The sequence below is a fragment of the Scleropages formosus genome, chromosome 18 (genome assembly GCF_900964775.1).
Source record: "Scleropages formosus chromosome 18, fSclFor1.1, whole genome shotgun sequence".
NCBI classification, from domain to species: domain Eukaryota; kingdom Metazoa; phylum Chordata; class Actinopteri; order Osteoglossiformes; family Osteoglossidae; genus Scleropages; species Scleropages formosus.
In genome coordinates this window covers 10,952,156-10,977,593 of record NC_041823.1, presented here as the reverse complement: position 1 = coordinate 10,977,593, position 25,438 = coordinate 10,952,156, and the positions used below count along the sequence as shown (strand labels likewise).

Genomic DNA, 25,438 nt, shown 5'->3' with positions numbered 1-25,438 from the left:
TAACGCACCTTAAAACCAGAAATACCAACAGATTTTTTTTTTTTTAAAAAAAAAAAAAAAAAAAAAAAAAAAAAAAAGGGAAGTCCAGAGACTTTCAAGTTTCAGTTTCAATGTGTTTCCCTACAGATGCTGCCTACAGGTGAGAGCAGCTTCCTGTTGAGCTCAGGTCTTATCGCTCTGTGTTGTGTGTGTGTGTGTGTGTGTGTGTGTGTGTGTGTGTGTGTGTGTGTGTGTGTGTGTGTGTGTGTGTGTGTGTGTGTGTGTGTGTGTGTGTGTGTGTGTGAGAGAACGTTTTCAAGCCTGAGCACATCCACTCCTTTGCTCCAGTCCCGGACAGGTGTGTTTGCAGTGGAAGGGCCTGATGACTAAGACATTGAATGAGGAGGAGGGGGGTCGACCCTCTGACCTGCTTTTCAAATAATGAGACCACAGCACCAAGGAAACACACAACCGCCACTGTGTGGAGGTTGTGCATGTGTGTACATTTCCATTAAACTGTAGAAGAAACCAATGTAAAAATACAAAACACAAGTAAATGCTAGTGCAAAAGACGCCTTGTGGGCTAGGGCAAGTTCTCTCTATTATTGTGACGGGGACACTTGGGGGCCCTCTTCACAAGGCGCCCACCGCACCTTTGGACAGGTGAGAGGCGGGCAGGCGGGCAAGGGAGACCTGCACCGTTGTGGGTTTGCGCGGGCCGCGCCTCGCTGGGGTCCGGCCGGTGCCCGCGCCGTTGCAGTTGCTCCTCAGCGACGCCTTCCCGCACACCTGTTTCACCAGGCTGTTGATTTGGTCCTGCCATATCCGGGAGGTGCGCGCACGAGAACATCGGGGGCAGATGGGAGAAGAGAGAAGACAGTCAGGGGGAGATGGGAGGAAACAAAGCACTCGACATAGGAAAGAGGTTTTTTTTTTTTTTATATTAAAAAAAAAAAAAGATGCATGCCTCATCGTAGCGGTACATCATCTTGAGGCCTCGGCAGGACTTTTGTTTCTCCACGTAGAACAGCGCACACTCGAGGCAAAACACCACGTTCTCGTTCTCCTGGACCACCTGCAGTTCACAGCGTCGCACTGCGCATTACTACATTACGTACTTCGCACACTTCCCCAGCAGACTCGGTGCTCTTCTCTAAGTGGGAATGTCACAAAGACCACGGTGATGTTCTACAGAAAGGGAGGTCTCCCCCCCAGGCGTACTCACCATGGAGAGGTAGCAGAGGTGTTGGCACACCTGGCAGCGCCGGTCTGACGTCTCAAGTGCCAGCCACTTGCGCGGCTTTCTTTTGCCCTGGGCGGGTGGCTGGTTGTTGTCGTGCGAGCCGTAGCGGGCCGAGGACAGGAGTCCCGCCTCGTAAAGCTCCTGCCGTTGCCTCATCTCTATATCCCTGGGAAGGAAGACCACAAAAATAACACTGTGCCAGTTTGTGTGCCACCTTGTGGCAGATGAGCACATTGCTTCACAAACCTGTCAGCTGTATGAACCTTTACCTCCTTTGTTTAGGCATTCCAGGATCTCAGTGTTAACAGTATTTTTCAGTATTAGTTGATGTCATTTCCAGATCTCACCATTATTTGTGTGTGTGTGTGTGTGTGTGTGTGTGTGTGTGTGCACTGATATACACACACACCTGTCCTTAAGCATTTCATGGTACAATGACTAACACTGAATATAACAATCTCTGCCTGCTCAGTTTTAAACTGTGCTGCATACAGAAAGATTATTATATATAGTGAGGCAGAGCAGACCAGTTTAACAAAATACCTACTTCTGAACAGGCTACTTTACACACACACACACACACACACACTTTCTGAACCGCTTGTCCCATATGGGGTCACGGGAAACCGGAGTCTAACCCGGCAACACAGGGCGTAAGGCCAGAGGGGGAGGGGACACACCCAGGACGGGACGCCAGTCCGTCGCAAGGCACCCCAAGCAGGACTTGAACCCCAGACCCGTCAGAGAGCAGGACTCAGCCAAACCCGCTGCGCCACTGTATCCCCCCTCTACTTTACACCATTACGTACCAAATAAAACGCTGTGGACGCGACTCGCCCCAGTTCAGTGTGACCACTTAGACCATACAAGCTGCCCACCTGAGCTCTATGAGAAGTGAAGCGATTGTGCTAAAAATGTGCTTATTCTCTCGTTTGGCCTCCAACGTTGCGATCTGGTACAGCAGCTTTTCCATGGAAAAGGGTTTCTCTATATGCCGACTCTTCAGGTCCTGCAAACAACAACACTGCGGTTAAATTAATGCACGTCAACATATTAAACACTTAACTGTTGTTATGCATCATTACGCATATTTCACACTGTCGAGTAAGTGGAACAAATTACTGCACTCAGCATTTCCAGTTCATTTAAAAAATAAAAAAAAAAAAAAAAAAAAAAAAAAAACCTCCCTTAAAAAAAGAGCCCCTCCAAACCAAACAACCCTTTCACATCAGGCGAGTAAAACATGGTGCGTGCACGCAGACACACCTGCAGGCAGAGTCCGGCTCCCCACACTCTGCATCGACCCACTACAAACCTCACCGAGCTTTTCCGCCCTGAGGTCTTTCGCCCAAGTCTGTTTTCCCGCACTGGGCAGCAATGCATCTCGGAATCATTGTGGTAAAGATGGATTTAAAAATTTACCGTGTACTCAGCGTTAAGGATTTTCACTCTACGGCCAGCAAAAGCCACGTATCGAAGAAGGTGTGAAAGAACAGATGGAAGGCAAGAGGTCACCTTAGCAGCCTGGTATCCCAGGTTCAGCCACTGGATGGTGGCAAAGTGCACCGTCTCCGAGACGCTGTAGCCACAGCACACCTTGGACACGAAGGCCCCGGGGAAGCAGACGATGAACTGGCCGCTCCGCTGGACCGTGCGGTGAACCTTGATCCCCTCGTGACACAGCACTTCCGGAGAGATCTGGTTTCAAGCGGCGAGGACACAGCGGTCAGATCGGGGCTCTCCGCTTTCTTACCGTCTTCGTGTCGCATTGGGGACTGCTCACGCGCCCTCTCCTGAAAGATCTTAACACTCGCTGTGCGTAGAACACACTCCTATTGCGAAACATAAAGCTGATCTTTGCCCTGCAGTGGAGTGGCGCCCCGCCCATGGCGCGAACGTTACCACCTGGGTGCGCTGCGAACACCACCCAAGGACAAGTGGTCACGGACACCGAGTGAGAGTGACTCGCACGAGAGTTGCAAATATACATTTTTAGATTTGCTTTTTAACATTTACCTTTGTTAAAGTTTACGGTTCCGTTAAAAAAATTAAACTCCTCAAAAACGTGAATTTGCAAGAAAAATCTGGTGTAAAACTACACATAAAATGCAGATGATTCAAAATGTTACTCGACGCACTTTTCGTTTTTCGTCGCACTGCGGCGCACCGCTAGCCTCTTTCGCCAGACACATGCTCCTCTTGACGTAAAGGAGCGCGTTGTTCTTCATAACGAAGGCCAACGAAGCAATCGGAGCCGGAGTCCCAGGAGCAGCCGGCGGGCAGCACTGACCTGCATCTAATTAGCTTCAGCACCGCTCACAGCCACAGGAGACGACACACGCACACCGTCACCTAAGGTGTATGTGTGTGTGTGTGTGTGTGTGCGCGCGCGCGTGTGCGCGCGCGCCCCATCCACTCACCATGATGTTCCTCTCTAGCATCTCGAGGCCGGGCGTTCCGTTGGCCTGCAGCTGTTTGTGTACCACCTTCTCCAGTCGGGTTTTCTCCTCAGCAGGAATGGAGTACCTGCGACATTGGGACAGACGCAGCGCACTTACACACTTACACACTACCCAACATTCCTAGGGTCCATCAACGCCCCGTTCACTCACTCACTCAAGTGACAAACTGGTCGTCACATTTCCAATCCCTTCCATCAGCACTGTTACCAAGGCAACCTTTTTTTTTTTTTTTTAAACACACATTCCTGCCCATGAAACTAGTGCTTATCTCATGAGGGGTAATTCATGGTTTGGGTTTTACTTTCACAAAGAAGCACCGCTAAGCGACGTGCCTTCATCACATAAAGGTGCTCACGCAATCAGTAAGTCAAAACATCACTTCAAAAGTCATTAAAAATGTTCGATGAATATGTGTTTGCGAGCAGCAAAAAGCCGCAAAATTACCTTTTTAAAAAAAGACATTTTACACACTATGCCATGCCTTTTTTTTTTTTTTTCCCCAAAAAGACGACAGCTGTGTTGTACACAAAGTAAAAAAATACGCATATGATGGAGACCAGATTAGGGAAAGTGATAACTTACCAAATGCAGTCAGCACCAGTGTGTAGGTAATCGATGTATGGGAGGCGGTTTTGGTCTCGAGACCAACATGAGGTAGAGAAGACCATACCAATGTTGAGCCAAGGAATGGTCACTCCTGCAGGAGGAACCACACAGTAAAATCAACTTTCTCACGTCAGTTTACACCATTCACATTTATTCATTTACTTCACGCTTTCTGCCTAAGCGGCTTACAATGATTTACCCAGCAGGGTAATTTTTTGCAATGCAAGTCGGGTAAGTCGCATACTCAAGGGTACTAGAACAGAAGGCTGGATTTGAACCTGGATCCTTCATGTCTCAAAGCGGCAGCACTAACCACTATGCGACCTGCTGATTTAACTCCTAGTTTGTTTAAGACTGACGGTGGAACACAAAGTAAAGTTGGGACCATCTCCCTGTTGTCGTGCTGTTTAGAATAGCAAATGTCAGGCTTTTCCAGCTGAATAAGAATTACAATAATACAGAACGAGGCACGAGTTGTGTTTCGCCTATCAAAGTATTCCCATGCATCTCCCCTCCTCATCGGCTGCCCGTATCAAGTTCAACACTCTGGTTGTGACCTACGAGACAGTCAATGGAGGTCCACCTGGAGAGGAGCTTATCATTTCAGGGGGCTCTCTCTCTCTCTCTCTCTCTCTCTCTCTCTCATCCCAACCCAACTGGAGCGCTGTGCTCCTACACCTGTTGCTGCTCGGTGGTCCAAAATCAGAAGTCCCTCTGTTCTTGGTTTTGGCTCCAGTGTTGTGGGATGAGCTCCCTCAGAACTGCTAAATCCCACCCAGCATTCAAAAAAGGTCTTGAAAGGAATCTCCTTCAGACCCACTTCTCTCACGATCTCTTTGCTGCTCGAGAAATCCCACCACCTGTTACTATCTCCTTTTTGTTTCCTATAGGCAACTACTGGTTTCAGGTGCACCTGCACAAAACGACGGTATCTGACAAACTAACCGTTCTTCGACAATCACGTCTCTGTGTCTAAAGTTATACATCCGTTGGTGAAATACACTTTTCTTTGCTCTGTGTTGTATATAACTTTGGGACAAAGCATCTCCTGCATGAATAAATGTAACTACAAATTAGGTATTGGCAATAAGACAAATCAAATAAATATATAGCAAATTAAAGAGCACAATCTGCTATTATGGTTTAACCGGTTTAGCAGACCCCTATATGCACAAGGTGATGTAACTATTTTTTTTATACGAAGCTATTCACAATAATTTACCTGTTTGAAACAGCAGGGTAATTTTAATGGAGCAACTGATGGTAAGTGCCTTAATCAAGAGTACTACAGTAGAAGCAAGGATTGAAACTTTTGTCCTTTACCTGCAAGGTGACTGGCGCTGACTGCAAGTAAAGTAATATTATTCATTTTTATTTAGCTGATGCCTTCATTGAATGTGGTTTTCAACTCGATATCAGTTTAAATAACAGGGCATTTACAGTATACTAGGGAAGTTCAGGATAAATGCCTTTCTCAATGGCAATGCAGCAGACTGGGATTCAAACAGACCTCTAGGTTACAAGTCATAATCCCTAACCGCTACTACTGACCATCCCATAATAAGAAAACCCAAACGCAAAGTAACACCCTGAAAATAACTAATGAGAAAGGCGAGGCAGTTCAGACGCTCCAAATTAAAAGTAAAACCGTACAAGGTCAGTTGCACTGTGTGAACTTGATTTATTCTTTTTAGCTGATTTGACACTTGTTCATCGAACACATCAAAATTACACAGTGGCAAGCACTGGTTTGAACACATGGCACACAGATAGTTGACTGCAGCTACTTATATGTTGTCTAACTCAGTCATAAGCGGTTGTTGATGATGGATGGATGGCTGGCTAAAAATCCAAAAGTTATGAAAACGGGTGCCAGAAATGTACATTTAAAACACAGGAAGAATATTGGTGTCAAAATTTACTCTGAAAAGTACAATTTCATGATAAAAATTTACTTGGGTAACTGAGGTAACAGAGTAATTGCAGCTCATTACTACCCACCTCTGGTGAAGCCGGTACAATACAGTCAACAAGAACGTCCAAAATGTCACGTTTGATATCGGACAACATGCAATGGATGGTAACATTTTTAGGTGTTCCAACAAGCAGAGCCTTTGTTGTGTAATGTCAAGTGTCGAATGTTAGTTTTCTAGGAAAAACTGCATTACATCTACAGAGTATTTTCCCTCCTCAGGTGACACACTGCTTCTCTTCGTTCCACATCCTTTCAGTAGCGTCACATCCGGACACCATCGCTTTATCCTTATTACATTAACAACAGCGGCTCTTGTTTTCCTCTGTAGATGATCTATTCTCAGCGTCTGCTGTAAGGGACAAAATCCTCAGCTTATGACATCACTTATTCAGCTGCCGCCGCACATATGCAGAGCAAACCCATTAATGAGCCTCTGGGTGTGTTCGAAATTGACTGCTGCCATTTTCACACTGCTCATGCAGTCACTGGCAGAGGCAAGATAATGGATAGACCTGGCAGACTAGGAACAGGAATACAAAAGTTATGACGTACATGTCATGGCATGCAGAACCCAGGGCATTCTCACTGGGTTCGCTTCCAAATGCCTTTCATCACAGCTTGGCTCTGATGGGACATATGCTCCACGCCACCTGACACAGCACCCTACAGCTGCCTTCCGCTGTAGCTGCCTTACTGATGCCACACTCGATGTCAAGGCCACGAGAAGATGTGCCAGTGATTTGAAAGACTCCACTCAACTCTTTAAGTGGAACATATGGTGGAGATTATCGAGATCCCTCAGAATAACAAAGGCTTAGAGCAAAGCACATGCAGTTACCAGCATCCCCCAACTCCGTGGCCGAGGCATATTTCACGAAAAAGTCCTCCTGGACAAGTGAAGCACGACCATGAAATGCAACAGCAGAGTAAGGATTCCCTTTGTATTCACTGACTTCACGAAACAAGCTGGCCAGTTGGTGGCACACCAGTTAGACTCCGTTCGACTCCGTCCACTCGGAGCTCCCAGAATTGAATTCCCGCCCCAGCTACAGAACCTCTAAGAAAGATACTATGCCATTAATTGCTACCGCTTTATAAATGTGTAAATAACTTTGACTTAGTAGACAAACTTTGTCACTTTGCAAAAAAAAAAAAAAAAAAAAAAAGCCTTTTTCAAATTAATTTCTAATAATTTGTCCACCCAGGTTTGCTACACATTTCTTTGACATGAGAAGGGATGCCATGCACAACGTCCTACCAGGCACAGCACCAAGGTGACGCAGGATGGACCCGGAGTTATTGGGAAGTACTGTGAGGTTCCATCCGTGCCTAGAGAGAACAGAGCAGTTACCAACAGGATTTGTACTTTACGCCGATTCTAGCGGAAGGAGCGTGTGCCCGGACGACTGGCTGCGGGGCTATTCAACTCATGGTCCAGCTTTCAGTTCTTCTTGCATCGCTAACAGGTTGGAGAAGGACTTACAACAGTTCGGTCTACACAACTTGAACCAAGTGGTTAAAAGCAAACTGGAAGCGGAATCTCCTAGATTTCTTTTCACCAGGACTGTGCTTTGAATAGCCCTGAGCCGCAGCATTTAACCTTAATTTTAAAAAAGGGCCCGGCTCGATTTCACACAAATTCTGGATGTGATCTCAGCGAAATCTGAAAATGAGCAGCCCCGATAGTCCTCACTTTGAAAAAGGTTCTGATTTTCCCACTGGGAAGCCACTTCCATGCGTGTTGGTGTCCACTTTCCCATAGTGCACTGCAACATGGCAATCCTTCTGTTCCACGATGCGCCAGTACTCTTGCTGTGGACACAAACATAAGGAAGAACACATGAGTATAAAGGATGTCTGGATAAAAACTGCCCTAACAGTACACTTCTGTAAATAAAAGAGAAGTACATATCACTTCACACCTACAGGTGACACTCACCTCTACCTCAACTGCACCAGGCTCCTTACTAAAGCACATGTTCATGGTGTTCCTGGCTGCTCTGTAGAAAGTGGTTAAAGACACCGATCTCCCCTGAAAGAAAGGATCGCAACAGGGGATCATGAGGAAGAAACATGTGCTGCTGTTAATCTTGCCGATTCAAATTTTCTCCTTTAAAAAAAAAGAAAAAACCTTTTGCCATGAAAAAAAAACCTGATACACAATATATGTGATAAATATATTATTATATTTATAATATGGTCATTTTACATAATGCTTTACATATTTTGCTATATGAAACAATAACCGTCGTTTTTGGTAAAGCCGAAAACTGTCCACTTCCAATGCACCTTCCGGGGGATTTTTTTCCCCACAACGTGCCAATGTTCCATGGACAGATGGCCACCGTCTTGTCCTCCGTAGAAGTGTTACAGAGGTCATTTCTACACGATACAGACGGGTCACCTTGGGCCCTGTTGTTGCTACATGCTGCTACGTGGGCTTCTGTAACACGTAACAATGCATCTACAGGGTCCCGCAAGAGAACTAGGGGCCGACCTTGTTTAACGTTACATACGAATGGGAAAAGGGTCTACACCATTTACATGAGATGCATCCTACACTAAAGCCCAGGCCACACAGTGTTACACAGACCCAATGCGTGGATGCCAAGAATATAAGTATATATTCCGCGTTACGCGCTGAAAGCAACTCGGAGCACAGGCCGCTATTCATGTAGATGAGGCTGTGAAAGAGAGCTCACACTTATGTAACATGCATGGAACAATAGTTATTATTTCCTCACACCTAAGGGCTTCATTGCAGAGGTCAGAGGGCACGGAGGCGAGGCGAGGCAAGTGGAGGGCAGCATTTGACAGTGTGCATGGACAGACCTTGTACACGCACTTGTGCTGCTCGCTGAGGATACCCTGCTCCTCCTCGACCCCGCCGTTTTGCCGAGCAAAAAGCCGCCGCCGGCTCCGCTTCGCCACGCCACTCAGCTCCTGCCACCCGCTGCCCGGGCTGCTCTTGTGCACCACGCCATTGATGAGGCCGTTCTTGGGCTCGTAGCGGGGCAGCGAGAAGGTGCACTGGGCACCGTCCGAGTGGCCCTCCAAAGGCCCCTTGCGCCGTTCCAGGTTCTCCTTCTCCTCCAGGACCTCGCGCTCCAGCCGCTCGCGCTCTTCAGGCGATAGCGAGTCATAGGAGAGCAGGTACTGGCAGTAGGCCTCCTGCAGCTTGGCCAAGCGGTCCTGGGCTGAGCGGGGAACACGCAGCAGGTCCGCCAGCTTGTTCCACTTCTTCAGGTCCGTCACCTGCTGCATGCCGCCCATGTCGTTGATGAGCTGGAAGAAGCGGGCCAGATCTAGCTCGCAGCCCCCTGGGCGAAGACGGGCGACAGAGAGCGCCGTTACAAGCCACGCGGGCACAGCATGCTGCACAGTCACACCAACAGCAATCACCAAGAAAATGTCACCTACAATAAAAGCATACCAACTGAACGCACATTACTTTAAAACAGATTCGCAAAGTGAAAGTTGGTGGCTGAAATACCACGAATCCTTTCGCCGTTATTTAGGTTTACAAATACGCAAATTTTTAGGTTTATTCTGCATGAAAAACTAGCAAGAACAAGCAACATCTACTACATTAATAAATATTAATATATAAATAATAGAGTATAATCATCATAATATAGTAGACTGCACTGAAAATGCTCTGGTAAGAAGAGCTGATAAATGCTTGATTTTGAGTTTCTGAAAAATTACTTGGATGATGATGATCACCACCACCAACAAGGTCAGATTTGTTCTTGGTTAACCACGTGCATCACGTGTAGCTGCACTGCGGCATTTATTAAGCAAGATTTGAGCTTTTCTCTTAGGATGACGAGCGAAACGTCTCGTGAACATACTCGTCGTCTTTCTTTCTGTTCGAAATACTGAGTAAATCTCCTCCAAATGTGTCTCACTAGCTGTTCGCAAACAGCAAGGCAGATTGACTGTTCCAGGTCCAAGGTCTTGGGGCAACTGTGAGTCAGACAAACCCCATTTCAACACCCCCCCACCCCCACCCTGCACCACACACACTGGGCGGCTGCTTCCCCTGAATCTCACTCCCAGACATTCCCGATCCGTCACGGATTTTCACACGACTTCAGCGGCATAACAGCCGGAGAGTCTCATCTCCAAGTGTTGCAGAAACCAAAGTAATCCCCCCGTTTGTTTTTCCATTAAAGCGATCCTAAATTTAGCCCCACGCTCTGAAGGAGGAGGACACGAGTAAACAACCCTTTATAACAACTCCCGCCCTGGAGAATCTCACTAAGGCCACCCTCTTTACGATGTCACCACAGCACAAGGAGCTCAGAAAATCACACGTGCAGACAGCAGCGCTCACACGAGCCGCTTGGTGAGCTACGAGTGACTCCCGTAGGGTTCACGTAGCGTTCGAGTGCCGCGGGCTCGTTTAGTCGGAAAATCCTTCGCGCACAGTCTCCAAACAACAAAAAGCAGGTACTCCGAGGCACTCTGTAACGAACTTGGCTGAGAAATAAGAAACATTTGTCAATAAATATGACATACAGCAGCGGGCTGATTATAGAACTTACAGTGGAAATATAGTACATATTGTTAGATCACCAAGTTTACAGCCTCCTCCTGAGTTAGTAAATGTTATGCATAGTCTGCATCCTTTGCTTCCATTACTGAGCCCTCCTGTAAATTACAACAAATGCACTCAATATGAGTATAATTCAATAAAAATTAGCCTCGATTGCCTTCTGCCCAAGAGAGCACATCTCTCAACCCATAACAGCATTTTCGAGTTGATGGCATCATACGTGAGCAGAAATACACGTAAGGCTGACGACATCTCAAAGCAGGAGAAGCCGAGATTGAAAGAGACCCTGAGTAAAGTTCACCTGAGGCCGTGAGACATTATTCAGTTTTCAAGTACTCGGCCTACCAAGGCTCAGCGCGTGAAAATCCAGTACGCTGGTCCTCGACTCGCAAGAGGGCTCCGTTTCGATGACCCCACCCCAACTCAAGTCAACTTGGTCCTAAGACGCAAATCCCCTCATACTGCATTATATGAACAATAGGGACATATAAACAACTGACATGTATCAATATTACATTATTTAAGTGGGCTTGGTCATTTTTCCCCCACAAACTTGACGCATTACTCATCTTACGTAAAATAATACTTCGATAAAATGATAAACAGTACCATATTTTCGCTTTCATTTCTAAACGTGTGCTCTTTCGATTTTTGCTTTCGGCGCCACCGAAACACACAGGACACTTGCAAGCTTTTTCAAATAAAAAGTAACTTGAAGGGAATCACGAAGGTTTTGCAGACCAATTGCAATCGCTGTTAGACATCCGATCACCGACTGAGGTACCGGTAATGACAAATCCGAGTACCTTGCGGGAGTGCGGCCAGGTAAGGTCATCATGCGGCAAACAGAACAGTCATTGTAAGACATCACAAGCAAACGAGGGGACTCAAAAATAACATAAGGTCAACCGGATGCTCGTCATAACTCCGGGTTGCCAAAAAAAGTGTGCATGTGGTAAGTTGTGGCCTACCTTCATCTGGCTTCCCTGTTACACAAATTGTCTCAGTGCCATGTTAACCTTTGCTCCTGAGCACACAGATTTTGCTCATTGGTATAAAATGCCTTGAGAGACTCTCACCGATGAGCGGGGGTTCTTCCATGCCGATGCCCTGAGATTTGAGATGCTTCTTGATACAGGTGAGCAGCTGGACATTGGGGCCCCAGCGACGCCCCAGCTTGTGGATGTGCTGCACCTGCGTTACGAAGCGCATGTTCTCATTCAGTTTGCACTCCGGCCGCCAGTCGGGAGGCGGGATGACCCTGCAGAGCCCGTACGGCTCTGCCTGGTCCCGCACCGAGTCCACGTAAACCAGAGGATCCTGAAACTCTTGCGGGCTGGCCCTAAGGACCAGGACCTCTGCCATGGTGAAGGAGCCTGTCCGGCCTGGCTCCTTCTCCACTTTGACCTCTGCTGATTGGTGCGGCATGGAAGCAGGGGCAGGGCCGGATGCGGGGCCGGAGGCTGGAGGCGGGGTCGGATGCGGGGCCGGAGCAGGGCTGGGGGTAGGCCTGCTCGCTGAGGTAGTGGGGTGACTCGCTTTTGGGGCGGTCTGTGCCACGCGCTGCGCTTGCACGTTAAACATCAGCTTCCCAGCCGTTGCCCTTCTGGGCCTTTGGTGCTGCGGCCTGGGTGCATCCAGAGGCACGGCCCCTGCGTCACCTTGGCATCCAGGTTCAGCCTGACTTTCCTGAACAGCCTTCTTGCTGCGTGTCTCTGGGGTACCGAGCGGCACTCTGGGCTTCGCCACTCTGGCCAAGATCAGCTTTCCTGGCAGGCGGCCGCCCCGACTGACGTCCTGTTGCCTCTTAGAGGGCCTCAGGCCCTCCCGACCACCCTGAGCCACCTGCTTGGCATACAGCCTCCCGTTGGGCCTCGTGCCGAGCTGCACGCAGCCCCTGTTGGCCACTCGGTATGCCCTCTCAGATAACAGCACCCGCTTGCGAGTTTTTGCATTGCTACTTCGAGCTTTTCCTGAGTTGGAGTGGTGGAGGCGACAGTGAGCGGGGCTACTGTGGCAGTTACGGCCGGGGTGCGGCGGGTGGGTGGCGACGCGTTTGCTGCGTTTCATTTTGGCATGTTTGGCCAGTTCTTTCTGTGCTTTGGTGTAGGTGACGTGGCCCTTTGTCACGATGGCTGTGTACTTCACAGTTTTGGATGGCAACGGAGAGAAGCCTCTGGTCTTTTTGGCACAGGGTGCAACGGTGCCAGCGGAGCACGTCCGTAGGAGCTCGTTTGCTTTTGAAACCTGTTATACAGAAAATAAACAAGCTGTTCTTAAAACCAAGCTGATGTTCAAAGTTAAAATCCTTATTCGTTTAATCTCTCAAGCTTTAGCTCTGCATCCCACATTTCCACCCAATGCTTAAATATATACAATATTACGTGAGAAATCTTCCCCTTGTGTGCAAACGCACGCACGCACACACTGACAGAAGCTGCTTGCCCTGAGCAGGGTCGCGGCAAGCTGGAGCCTAGCCACCCAGGACAGGACGCCAGTCCGCCGCAGGGCACCCTAAGCAGGACTCGAACCCCAGACCCGCCAGAGAGCGGAACCCGGCCAAGCCCGCTGTGCCATTGCACCCCCGTCTGCAAATGAGTTAGTTTTATCAAGGTAGACTAAATTGACAATTAAATATTTAGAATCAATATGACAATGTAGAAACTAAGGATCAATAAATATTTTGCTATAATTTATATACAAAATAATATTTATAAAATTATTATAATTCATAAAATATAAATTATATTAGAAATATATACTATTTATACAATATAAATGCAGTGCCCTTTATAACACACTTGTTATAACAACACCTACACACACACACACAAACACACACAGAGTCTGAAACCGTTTCTCCTGAGCAGGGTCGCAGTGAGCCGGAGCCTAACCCAGCAACACAGGGCGTAGGGCTAGAGGGGGGCACACCCAGGACGGGACACCAGTCTGTCACAAGGCACCCCAAGCGGGACTCGAACCCCAGACCCGCCAGAGAGCAGAATAAAAATCAGTGCAGGAACAAAACAACGCAATTTATCGAAAGTTTAATATTTCTTGTTCTGGTATCACAGTTCTTGTTTCTTGCATCACTGTTTAAAAAGTAGTGCTTTGTTCCCACCGGTGAACTTTATTTTGTTAAGTCATACAGAGCAGCTGATAAAACGCTTGCGCAAAGTGCCACCAGCAATTGTGCTACTTAACGATTTCCCCCGACATCCCTGCAATCAGGCTGCTGTCTCCTCTGTTCTTGAGTTTGTTTCTGTAATCTTGTCTTACACATTTATTTATTTAGTGGGACAATCATAAATCATAAGAAATTGTCAGGTGCTGTAAATTATCTTAAACTACAAATACTACAGCCACTCTTTGGGATGTTTTATAAATAATGCAAAGACTTTGAAATCTTAGAGCTCTTTGTATCCCTGTCAGGTGCTGCTAGCTGAAGCAGAACCTTGAATAAATAAATTAATGAACAAACAAACAAAACAAACCAAACAAACAAAAGCTGAACACTGTCACCATACAGTTTATGACACTGAAAAAATATAGGGATGCCTGTAAACGAACTGCTCAAGTCCGTGGTTCTGAAATTTACTGCCCGTTTGCTGGTTTCATATACCCTTTAAAAAAACTGGTTGCAATCAACCTATCAACTCAAACATAGCAATAAATACATTCGGGGCATGTTTGAGTGCTGAACCTTTCCGCTGGTGACCCACGTGGCCACAGGATGGACTGAGTGAGATGTCTTGCCAGCAGTACGGAGACACATTGCTGTTATTATTATCGATTTACTTGCTTAGCCAAGACTTTTACCTAAAGAAAGGCACAGCAGTCACTAATTTGTACTGCTGGGTATACTGGAACAATACTGGCACAAGCGTCTTCCTGAAGTGCTTTTCAGCCATGGTCTACCTGTAATGTGAACAGAAGACGTAGAAAAAGAAAGTGCCCTTAACCACTATGTCCCCTGTAGCCCATGCTGAGATGGGAAAGGCGTTGGCCTGTCTCAACACAAAGCTACTGGGGTGTTGCACTGGTCACCCCTTTTGTGTGTCTATTATTGGCCTCAGTGTCTCTCATTAGTCCAACAGTTAGGATTGTCCAGGTCGGGGTGTCCAACCTTTTTTTTTTTTTTTTTTTTTTTAAAAACCAAGGGCCACAATCGTTATTGCGAAGTGCTCCGAGGGCCACACGCGTAAACATTATATTAGCTGACATACTGAATCTTCAATGTCTGAACCAACCATGTTTCTGTACTGTATTGTATCTTAATTTAGTGCGGTATGGGGTTACATGCGTGTCTAACTATAACTGTCGTTTTGCCCTCAAGAATAGATGCTGCTATGATGAAAAGCAAATTCCAGAGAAATCTGTCAAAGTTCACTCATACTGTATTGTTAATAGAGCTTAAAATATTCATGGTAGCTATTGCATATATTATCATTTAACACATGTTTTTGTGGGCTGCATTTCATGAAAGGGTGGGCTGCACATTAGACACCCCTGGTTTACAATTAAAAAGTTATTCTAAGAAATATATTTAAACTGACCTCACCGGTAATGAATAACGTCTCCTCCTGTACTACGTGTGCTTGACTCCATGGGCATCTCAGGTGCCACGGGTGTTCATGAGGTCTTCCCCCGCTAGAGGGCCCACGATCCCCTTCCCCCCCTTTTTGGGAGTCCCCACATTTGAGCCTGGCCTCCTACTGCAAGCGCTCGGTCAGCAATAATGGGGCGGGGGGCCTGCGACAGCCACTGCAAATAAAGCCCTAGCAGCACCAGTATTGCTACTTCACTCCCCGCGAAAGAAAAAGGGGGACAAGTGCAAAGCGTGTAGCACGTAGAAAAGTGTCTGCTACACGAATAAATGTAAACGTCAGTGTAAGGGACTCGGCGCGGGCTGGATGACACGCACTGAAATAAATACGCGACCAGATTCATGGAACAGCAAACTACTGCATGGGCCCCGAAGTTGAATCTCACACATGTGAGCGCAGGCAGGGGGTGCGGATGGGGTGGGCTGAGATGACATCATGTGTTGCCATTGCCCGGCTGCACAACGGTACGAAGATTAAAACAAAACATCTGCAGCTCGGCAGCCCATAGGAGGGTCCAGCGGAGGAACACGAGGACTTAACCCTTTCAGTGCAGTCAGCGTTAACCTGCATCTACCCAGGGTGCAGCAAGCAGACGGTACAGGCACATGGATCTCACACACACACACACACACACACACACACACACACACACACACACACACACACGGGGGCGCTCTCCAGGCGCTCGCCAGCCATTGCGCTCCGGGCTCGGCCCACCGCAAGTGGGCCTTTCGCTTCATTTCAATTAGCATCACACGAGCGCCGATCATCTCCCCTCGCTGCATTCTGCCCATGCCCTCATTATAACGCCATCGAGAGCGCCTCGAGCGTTTTCGTGTTTCTATTTCTGAAAGAGAGGGAAAAAAAAAAAAAAAAAAAAAAAAACCGAAGGGCTAGAGCATCAGCTGTCTGCTGAGGTTTAGAAATGTAAACAGTAATACTTTAATACTATGAGTTTCCCCCAGGGCAAAGTCAATTACTGCCAGACTACTGTTAACATAAGCAGCTGCGAAGCGTAGCTCTAAAGCGTACGTTACAATGCTATTCGTGTCTTGCTCCGTTAATTGCTTCATGATAACATTTGTTCAAGATTTTCATTCAATTTACTTTCTGACAAATTTATTCCTAATACCTTTTTGTTTCAGACATTTGAACTGGTGTGTTTTCACACCGAACAATAATTTACTGCTGGACCACAAGAATGTAGATCCTACTTTGCTGCTGATGTGACTGTGTTCCAAAGACACGTATTTAGAGAAATGCAGGATGTAACTTAGAAAACATACATGGAAGTGACAAACAATACTTACTGGCCAATCTACCTTGAATTTGGCAGCATATAGGAAATAAATTCCATCATCTTTCCTGCTTACATCCAACAAAATGATACAATTCAGCTATGAGAAAAGGTCGAGCTCTAAAACAGCCAATAGTTCCTTAAACTGGACAAATTTATACCTACATTGACATTACATTTATTTATTTAGCAGACACTTTTCTCCAAAGCGACTTACACTGGATACTATGTAGTGTTATGAGCCCACACGCCTTATTCACCGCGGTGACTTACACTGCTAGACACACTACTTACACTGGCTCACTCATCCATACATCAGTGAAACACACTCTCTCTCTGTCTCACACACACTAGGGGGGAACCTGAACAGCATGTCTTTGGATACCTGATCGTCAGTTCTGTGGTATTAAATCTCTAAATCTAATCTCTTTAAAAATAAAGTGAACTGAATTTAATTGAATTAAATACCTGTTATTTAACAAATGTAATGGTTACAGACTAGATCTTGATCTACTCACAGACACACACACAGCACATGGACTCATTCTGTCTACATCCTGCCCGAGCTAACCTCTAATTGTACTTTTTAACCGATTTTAATCTTTGTTAAACTTTGTTCAGGACTCGAGCTGCTGAGACAGATAAGCCAGAAGGTAAAACAACTTCCCCAATGTCTAACTTAAGATTCAAATTTAACAAGTGTCAAACACACAGTCAACGTTTGATAATATAAAGGTAGCATAAACTGGTGACTGCAGGCTTTCTTGACTCGTTTCTGCCTCCAGCTGTGACACATCTGCACCGGATTAGGCAAGGCAGGGTGGGACGGGATACCTGCTTGCGGTGATCCTTGGCGGGAGTGGCATGGCGGAGGCCGTTAGCGATAGTGCCCCGGGCCAGCTCTTTCACAGGACTAGCTGCTGCAGAGCCTTGCGATGGCTCTTTACGGACATCTGCCAACTCTTCCTTCTCCTTTCCTGGCATGGCCTCCTTGCCCCTGTGATTAGCGGTGGATCCCCTCTCCTCCGACGCCCTACAGTGACCGTTGACAGCTGGAAATGGAGGGAGGAAGGAAGGAAGGAAGCGCAAATCCGACTCTGTGAGAGAAACAGCCAAGGAGCTGCAGAAAGAGTGCGTTTTCACTTCCAACCTTCCAAATGAATAAGCGTGTCACGTGCAAGTGTAGAAACACTGTTTAACAGATAGAGAAATATTTGCTTTGGAGAATAAATGTCATTAATTATTGCCAGGAAGAAAAACAGTCTGAAAATCAGCTCAGTGGTTAAATGTTTATTGGCACAGTAATGACTAAAAAAAAATTGAGTTATTTTTACTGTGTGTTCATTTCAAACGGTATCAAGATTTCCTTGAAAAATCACCACCCACACCAATTCTGAAAAATGAAAGCTACAAAACGACAGCTTCCAAAACTGAAATTATCAACGGATGAGATGAATGGGGTTTAACTACTAAAAAGTGTCTTGCTTTTGGGGGGGAAAAAAAGGCATTCAGAGTTGAAGGTCTTTATTTTCAATTTAAACTCAGCTCAGAGTATAACTGTAGGGCCTTGGCACAGCAAGTAGTGCTGCTGCCTCGTAGTTCCTCCTTCGGCTCATCAACAGAACCTGGTTCGGTATTTGTGGCATTTCCATGCTCTCCTCATGTTTGTGTAGCTTTCCTCCACGTGTGTGTGACAGGGCAGTGGTAAAACCACTTCCATGCATGAGTGTTTACCAAGGGTCAACTTCATCTCAGTGGTAGCCCCCCCAGTGTCTAACCAGCAAAGCCAAAAAAGGATGACATGACATTTTACATAATATCAAGGTCCTCAAAAAACTCTCAGTACATTATACAATCACACTGATCCAACAGACAACTTGTCTTCCTGCACCATAATCCAGTATTGTTGGCTGTACTTTGTCAAGGAGCTTAGTCTGTAGAAAACAAATGGACAGTCTCTGGATTTATCTCTGGGCTGATTGAACACTACCCATTCTGCTTTGCATTTCCTTGCAGCTGAGCAACCTCCCGATCTACTCTCTCAGCAACTAGACACTGAAAGCCAGAAGTGAGGCAAAGGTTATTTCTTGGGCTCAACTGCAGACACATTACAAAATAAGGCACAAGACTCTTTGCTATATGATGAACATGACGCATAAATCTATTCTACACTGACTTCTTGATTGTGGCATAAACTTCACACTTGACCTTATCATTCCAGAGTGGCTTGGCCAAGAACGGCAGCGGTTCCATGAACAATGACCTGGGGGTTAGTGTTGTCCATCTCCTCATATACTGAGACAATGTATGTACTAAAAAAAAAATAAAAAATCCCGTCCTCTTTAAACAAAGTTAGATTCTTGCTCTCATTTAATCATTTCCTGCAGGAATTTAGTCTGAGAAACAGGGTCTCTATACTACATGCATAGCTGGGCTGGAGCGCAGCTCCCAAGGAGACGAAAGACGAGACTCAACGCGGCTTCCAAGGTTGGGCAGGCCAGCCGGGGCGCAATGGGTTAATCCAGAGCAGAGGACCTGAGCATCCTCTAGATAAGAGAGAATAGTTAGGCTAAGGCTTTTATCATCATGTTATCGTTGAGTTAAAGCTGCCGTTGACTACTTAATCCCACCTGGCAGGGCCCAGGGACAGTAATCCTCCCAGAACTGCAGCCCCAATAATGGCAGTTTATTGGCATGCAGTGTCACAGGGACAACGGCTCATCAGTTACCATCGACTACCATAATGCCCACCTTCCGGTTCTGCTAAAAAGGCTGAATGCATGTCTTTAGCGCAGAGCTGCTCTGTCAGGACTCATCCGTCTTATGTCTGACACCCAGAAAGGCTGCTCTCATTAGTCATCTAACTCATCTGTTTGTTGCTGATTTTCCCTTCTTCCACCAAGAATATATGTTTGATATAAGAGACATCTGGCAATATTCTTCTTAATTTCAATAACTATTAAGTAAGTCAAAAAAAAGGGGGGAAAAAAACCCCATTTAAAAATAGTAACTGCACCTTGAGGAATGGGGTAAATGGCCCCAACTTGCAGTGTTCTCTGTTGCCAGGATAGGCTCCAGACCAAGTTAGCAGTTATACACAGTAAGTGAGTAAGCAAGGCAAAGTAATTTTATATTTGTTTTAAAGAATTTTGGTGTATAAAATCTGTTACACCGCAGTGGACTGGCATTCCGTCCACTGTATACCCTGCCTCATTCCCTATGATAGCTGACCAATACGACCCTGCACTGGATACGAGATTAGGAATAATGAATGAATGGATGGATGGAAGTGTTGTAGAGTATTATTTCTATTTATTATAGTTTTACTCTTAGTTTCGACACAACCTAAGCTTGAATAGAGCGAGGGATAATGGATTATGAATTGAGGGTGAAATTGACAATTGACTTGAAGCCAAGTTACGAACAGACCATCCATCCATCCACTGTCAAGAACTGCTTGTCAAGTGGGGTCACGGTGAGCCAGAGGCCACCCAGCAATGTAAAGCCGAAGGGGGAGGGGACACACCCAGGACGGGACGCCAGTCCGTCGCAAGGCACCCCAAGCAGGACTCGAACCCCAGACCCGCCACACAGCTTCCGGTCTTAATTGTGTTCTCTGAGGAGCCAATGCAGTTTCACTTTTCAACTTCGACATTTTTGTAAACAAGTTGTAGAGCAGCCAAAATTGACCGTGTTAGTTGCTCTGTAATGTATTTGTCTACTCCACATTGTGTGCATTGGAGCGATCACATCCAGAAAAGCACAAGATGAAAATTAAACAGAATTTCATGAAGAGTGATAAAGTCAGAGGCAGAGTGAAAATGATCAGACTGTGGCTCATGAAGGCTCGATTAGGCAGCACTGATTTATGAGATTAGCTCTAAAGAGCAGACAGCAGTTTACAGTGGCGGTACCATGTTCACTGGTGATGTGCTTTCCAGAGAGTTTGGCCTTCCGGGGCGTCGATGGGCAGGATGCTGAGGCAGTGCTGGCTTCGGGCTTCACATCCTCTTGTTCTTCCTCCTCATCCTCTGCATCATCCTCATTGCGAGGGCTGCCAAAGTACTTCATGGTATGAGGCAGCGCTGCAGAGCCTGGGAAGAGAGAAAGACAAAAACACACAAGGGATGGAGCCTAACTTTGGCAGCGAGGGTGTCGCTCGGGGAAATTTAGAATGGAGCCATGAGTCCCACAGTCCTGGAAAGCTAATCCTCCAAAATCAGCATCGTTAAAACTTAGTCTGGATTATTCACTCTTCCAGCAGAAAGATACTGCTTTAAGCACAACACCACTTCTTTTGTACTACGTCACTTCAACAATATGCATCACTAAGCATTACAGATGATTATTTCTGTGACAGAATACAGCGCGTCTCATGCTGAAAATAAAATTTTAAAAACAACCCAATATATTCCTGACAAAAAACAGATCCGTACAATAACAGCTCTGTTTACACAAAATTAGACGGAAAAATGACAAACACATGACCTGTTAGTGTAATTAAATTTCTTTATCCTTAATGCCTTGTCTCAGCTCAAACAAATCAAGTAGAATCATTGGCTTGTGGTTTAACTGATGAGAAATGTGTTGTTTTTAATGTGGACTTTTTACCATAAAACTGGAGAACAAGCAACTGGCAGTAGAACCAGGCAATAACCTTTAAAAAAACGTGGCAAAAACTCTTCCAAGTTATAAAGTTCTGTGAAAAATAACTAATATAATGTTTTTTTTTTTTTTTGAAAGAATTGGCAAATAGCAGAATGCACTTGACAGTCCTTTGACAAACCATTCATACCCTACTAATTGGATGACACTGGCAATAAATAATTTTGAGAAAAAAAAAAAAAAAAAAAACTTCTGTTTAAAAGACCTTTTCAGAATTTCAAGGTTGGCTAGTTGCATTATTTACATTGTTGTGGTCTAACGACTGAATAGTAATATCTGCCTAATGCCTTTTAGGGTACTAAGAGAGGCTTCTGACTGCTGTAGAGTAGTGCCTAGTGACATAAGACCCCTTATCCCGCTTTACCCCAGATGGCTGTAAAGAAAATACCACGCTTTCATGGGGAATGTCTTGAGAGGGCTTTTGCTGAGGGCTACAAATGGTCTGACTATCATGTGACTGTGTTTCACCAATACACTACGTGGGGCTCTGGGTTTGACGCCACAGCCCAGGCCACAGAGAGGCAGATGTCATAATCGGTAAGCTTCAGGGGCCTTCCCTCATCTCTAAGGTGTTGGGAGGACCTGGTTCCCTGGTCAGAGGCCTTGGAAAAAGTAGATACAAAACACAAGTCTTTTTTCAGCCACTACAGAAAAATAGAAACATGACTACTGAGACAAATCATGAAAAAAAAACCAACCAAATTATACAAAACTTCTAATTTGTTGCTGAAAAGATGTCACATTTGTAGTACATCGTAAGAGCACCAGGATAAAAGATACTCTGTGGCCTACGGTCTAAGTGAAACGCAGAAGTGTTCAAATTGTTTAGGCTGAAATGAAGAGTACAGTGAGAATTCATTCCATAATCGCCAAACGGGTACAGTTTAGCAACAAAAAAGTGAGAAGCAACGACCCACTCAAGCTTAGACTAACCCCCACCAGCATGTGATGGGGATGAACCGTACACCTGCATTCACCCAGGAGCCTCCTGCCGTTAGAAAGGCCTCCCCATGCATTGCTGCTGACTGGGAATTGTAATGTGGGGTATTCGACGTTAACACCAGGTGCAGCAGCTCTTCCAACAGTTGTAGTACCCTAACCCTTACCCTCACCAGCAGAAGAGCCAGGTATGTAAACGGGTATCAGTCAAGCGGCAAAGTGAAAACACGGCGCATGTAGATACACGCCATACTCTGTTTCATAGACGTAAGAATAACCATTAATTATAAGCAGCAACTTGAGTGAAAATCTGCTCCAGAGACAATTCATTCTGTAAAATAAAGCCTCATTTTACTTTGTGTACTGTAGAAATATGAATAGATAAATAGAAGAAAAAAAACTGAGATCCATGAAAGGCTAGATGGTGGCATGCACAAACAACTGATTCCTTAGTGGACGGTAACCCCAAACGTACGTCAGCACCGCTCTCATTAAGCTGAGGTTTGTTTGGAAGAAAAGCATAATGACATGTCACTACCAGCTGTATCTCCAGTGGAAGAATGAACATGTACAGTGACAAGTAAAGAATAAATTAGAAAGAAGAAAAACCACCAAGCCACAAAAGATGATCTCTTCTTGAAATGACCGCTGTTTTTGCACTATGTGGAGAACTCGAGAAAAGCTTTTAAAAATAAACATTGCAGACGGGCTCCCGGAGCAGCCGTGAAGCATTTTGGACGAGTCTTCTCTCCCACACACAGGGAGAGCGAGCCTGCCTTGCGGTCCGCCGTGCTTGGCTGCTCTGCAGAACTGCTGTTCTTCTCCGCTCATGCGATAAGTCACATAACGGCAGGAAACCCTGGGTTGCGTTCAGTCAGGTCCCATAATCCTTCAAGGTCCCCAAAATAGGGCCCCACTTGTTCCTGGTATGTTTATTGTAGGCCTTAGGGTAAGACCAACCACAAAATAAATTTGCCAGTCAGTGGCATATAGCAAGCAGGGCTCTGTTCGCCATTAATACGGAGAGGGTTTAACACGTGGTCAATGCATCTCGTCAACGACAACTGGGCTCGTCAACAGCAGCCAAGCAAAACCCAGCACCTTTTCACAACGGCCATTATGTTTACGTCAAAACAGATTTATTACTTTTGAGTTTCAAGACCTTTAATGAAAACATACAAAAGAGTTAAACACTTTTACACCATTTTTCTCATATTCTGCATCAGGTGCTGAACAAAAGTGTACGACGGAGAGTGGATGGAACAGTGGGAGAAATCTGGGACATCGGGATTGCTCTCAAACCTCTTGCGTGGCATCTGGAGAGCAGTCGTACACCTCTAGTCGAAAATCATTGTCTCGCTGAAATCTACACTTCCGAGAATCTAGAAATCCACCCACTTGTCTTATTCATCATGACATGAACACTGCAATTAAAAAATATTTTAAGTAGCACCTCATGATGGGAGACCACGACTCCTGCCACTCAGGATTATGGGTCATTACGGCAACACACAGCTGTTTCCTCCTTAAAGAGGTCAGTCTGGATATGAGCCCATAGTTGCTAGGATCCAGTTGGGAAAAATGTATCCTATCATGTCATTTCCAGAACTTCCTGAGAAGAGTAAATATTACAGCATATTGCATCAGGAAATTTGTTAAATGTCCCCTCTACTCCATGGGAGATTGAAACCTATCTGCTGTGAGAAAAACACAGCCATGAACAGCACAACAAGCTGCGTGTCCTAAATCCAGCATGGATAGGACAGCAAAGAGAAAAAACACACTGCACGCATATCAAACAACTGCAAGCATACTGTATAATAATGCATGCTAAACATAAGAGGTCAAAGGAGGTTAATATATGGCATCTCCTCAAAATTAACCCATATTTCAGTTTTTTTTTTTTTAAAAAAAAACATCAATTCACTTATGATGAACTTGTGATAGAAAATAATGAATGGTCATATACTCTACCACTGTTCTTTCTGCAAAAGGTTCAATGGGATTTATCACTGACAGCATGGTGGTGCAGCAGGGAGTGCTGGGCTATGTCTTTGCATGTAGCACTTTCAACTTATTCTCTTTGGATTTTATGTGTTCTTCCTGTGTTTACATGGGTCTCCCCCCACAGTTCAAAGGCAGTGTGTTTCCAGTGAGCTGGTGACTCTAAATTGCCCTTTGTCTCACTCACTCACTCACTCAGTCTGTACAGCATTGCTCCACACAAATGAAAGAATGATTGTAGGGAGTAGTGTGCTGTGTATGTACTGTGTCATTGTAAGTCTCCTTGGACAAAGGTGTCAGCTAAATGTAAAACAAATACAAAGTATGCCACTTTGGAGAAAAGCATCTGCTAAAATAATTCTTGATGTATTTTAACAGGAAAGAACTACTTCTTGCACTGTCTATAAACAAAACGACCCTGACTCAACGACATGGGATCACCGCACAGGCACACGGCACAGGTCCTCAAATCACGAGCAGAGAGGAAGAGTGCAAAGGCTGTGATTTCCTGTTACACAACACGTGATGAAAGGCGCACTGGATAAATGAGCCACTTGAAGTGAGGGAAAACCACAAAGCAAAGGCTGACACCATTCAGGTCAGTAAGGTAAGAAACAAGAACCAGACCGAATAAGAACAGCATACTGTGCATTAAGCTTGTGAGCAGTCTTTCAAACTTTTAAGATATTTGTCAGGGTGTCAGGCTGGAAGGATTAGACACCTTGCCTGGAAATATAAAATGAAAGATGAACATATTAAAAAAAAAAAAAAGGGAACTTGGTCTACAATCACTAGACAGGCTTGGTGCCATATCCTGCTCTTATGAGAGGTAGATGAATAACTGCTGTTGACAACACGCTATACCTGAAGAGTGTCAGGAAGGAAGGAAGGAAACGGTGACAGATAGCTGTGCCAACCAATGATTCATGACAAGGTCAGGCACTGGCCAGGAAGTCATTAATGGGGAACGCAGGAATAGTTTATCCCAAGGTATTATCTTTCCTGAGTCAAAACACTTCTAAATTTCATCTTTGAAGGAGGTCCCTCTAAAATACTTCACTGTAAGGCTCGTCTCCTTAAATAATTTGTATTATTCATTT

At 45.6% G+C, this 25,438-nt stretch overlaps 1 protein-coding gene across 2 annotated transcripts in view; it reads right to left on the bottom strand.

The window, feature by feature from the left end:
- Positions 1-262: 262 nt before the first annotated feature.
- The window catches only part of jarid2a (jumonji and AT-rich interaction domain containing 2a), a 92,935-nt gene continuing 67,759 nt past the window's right edge, over positions 263-25,438 (bottom strand). For both annotated transcript variants that reach the window (XM_018762957.2, XM_029259770.1), the window contains 14 exons: positions 20,645-20,824; positions 17,565-17,782; positions 11,906-13,073; positions 9,098-9,585; positions 8,205-8,297; positions 7,959-8,077; positions 7,524-7,594; positions 4,267-4,381; positions 3,643-3,748; positions 2,738-2,920; positions 2,101-2,231; positions 1,205-1,388; positions 947-1,054; positions 263-795 (listed from right to left, as the gene is read on the bottom strand). In XM_018762957.2, coding sequence (XP_018618473.2) covers positions 613-795; positions 947-1,054; positions 1,205-1,388; positions 2,101-2,231; positions 2,738-2,920; positions 3,643-3,748; positions 4,267-4,381; positions 7,524-7,594; positions 7,959-8,077; positions 8,205-8,297; positions 9,098-9,585; positions 11,906-13,073; positions 17,565-17,782; positions 20,645-20,824 — 3,347 coding nt within the window. In that variant the 3' untranslated portion in view covers positions 263-612. The remainder of the gene's footprint in view (positions 796-946; positions 1,055-1,204; positions 1,389-2,100; positions 2,232-2,737; positions 2,921-3,642; positions 3,749-4,266; positions 4,382-7,523; positions 7,595-7,958; positions 8,078-8,204; positions 8,298-9,097; positions 9,586-11,905; positions 13,074-17,564; positions 17,783-20,644; positions 20,825-25,438) is intronic.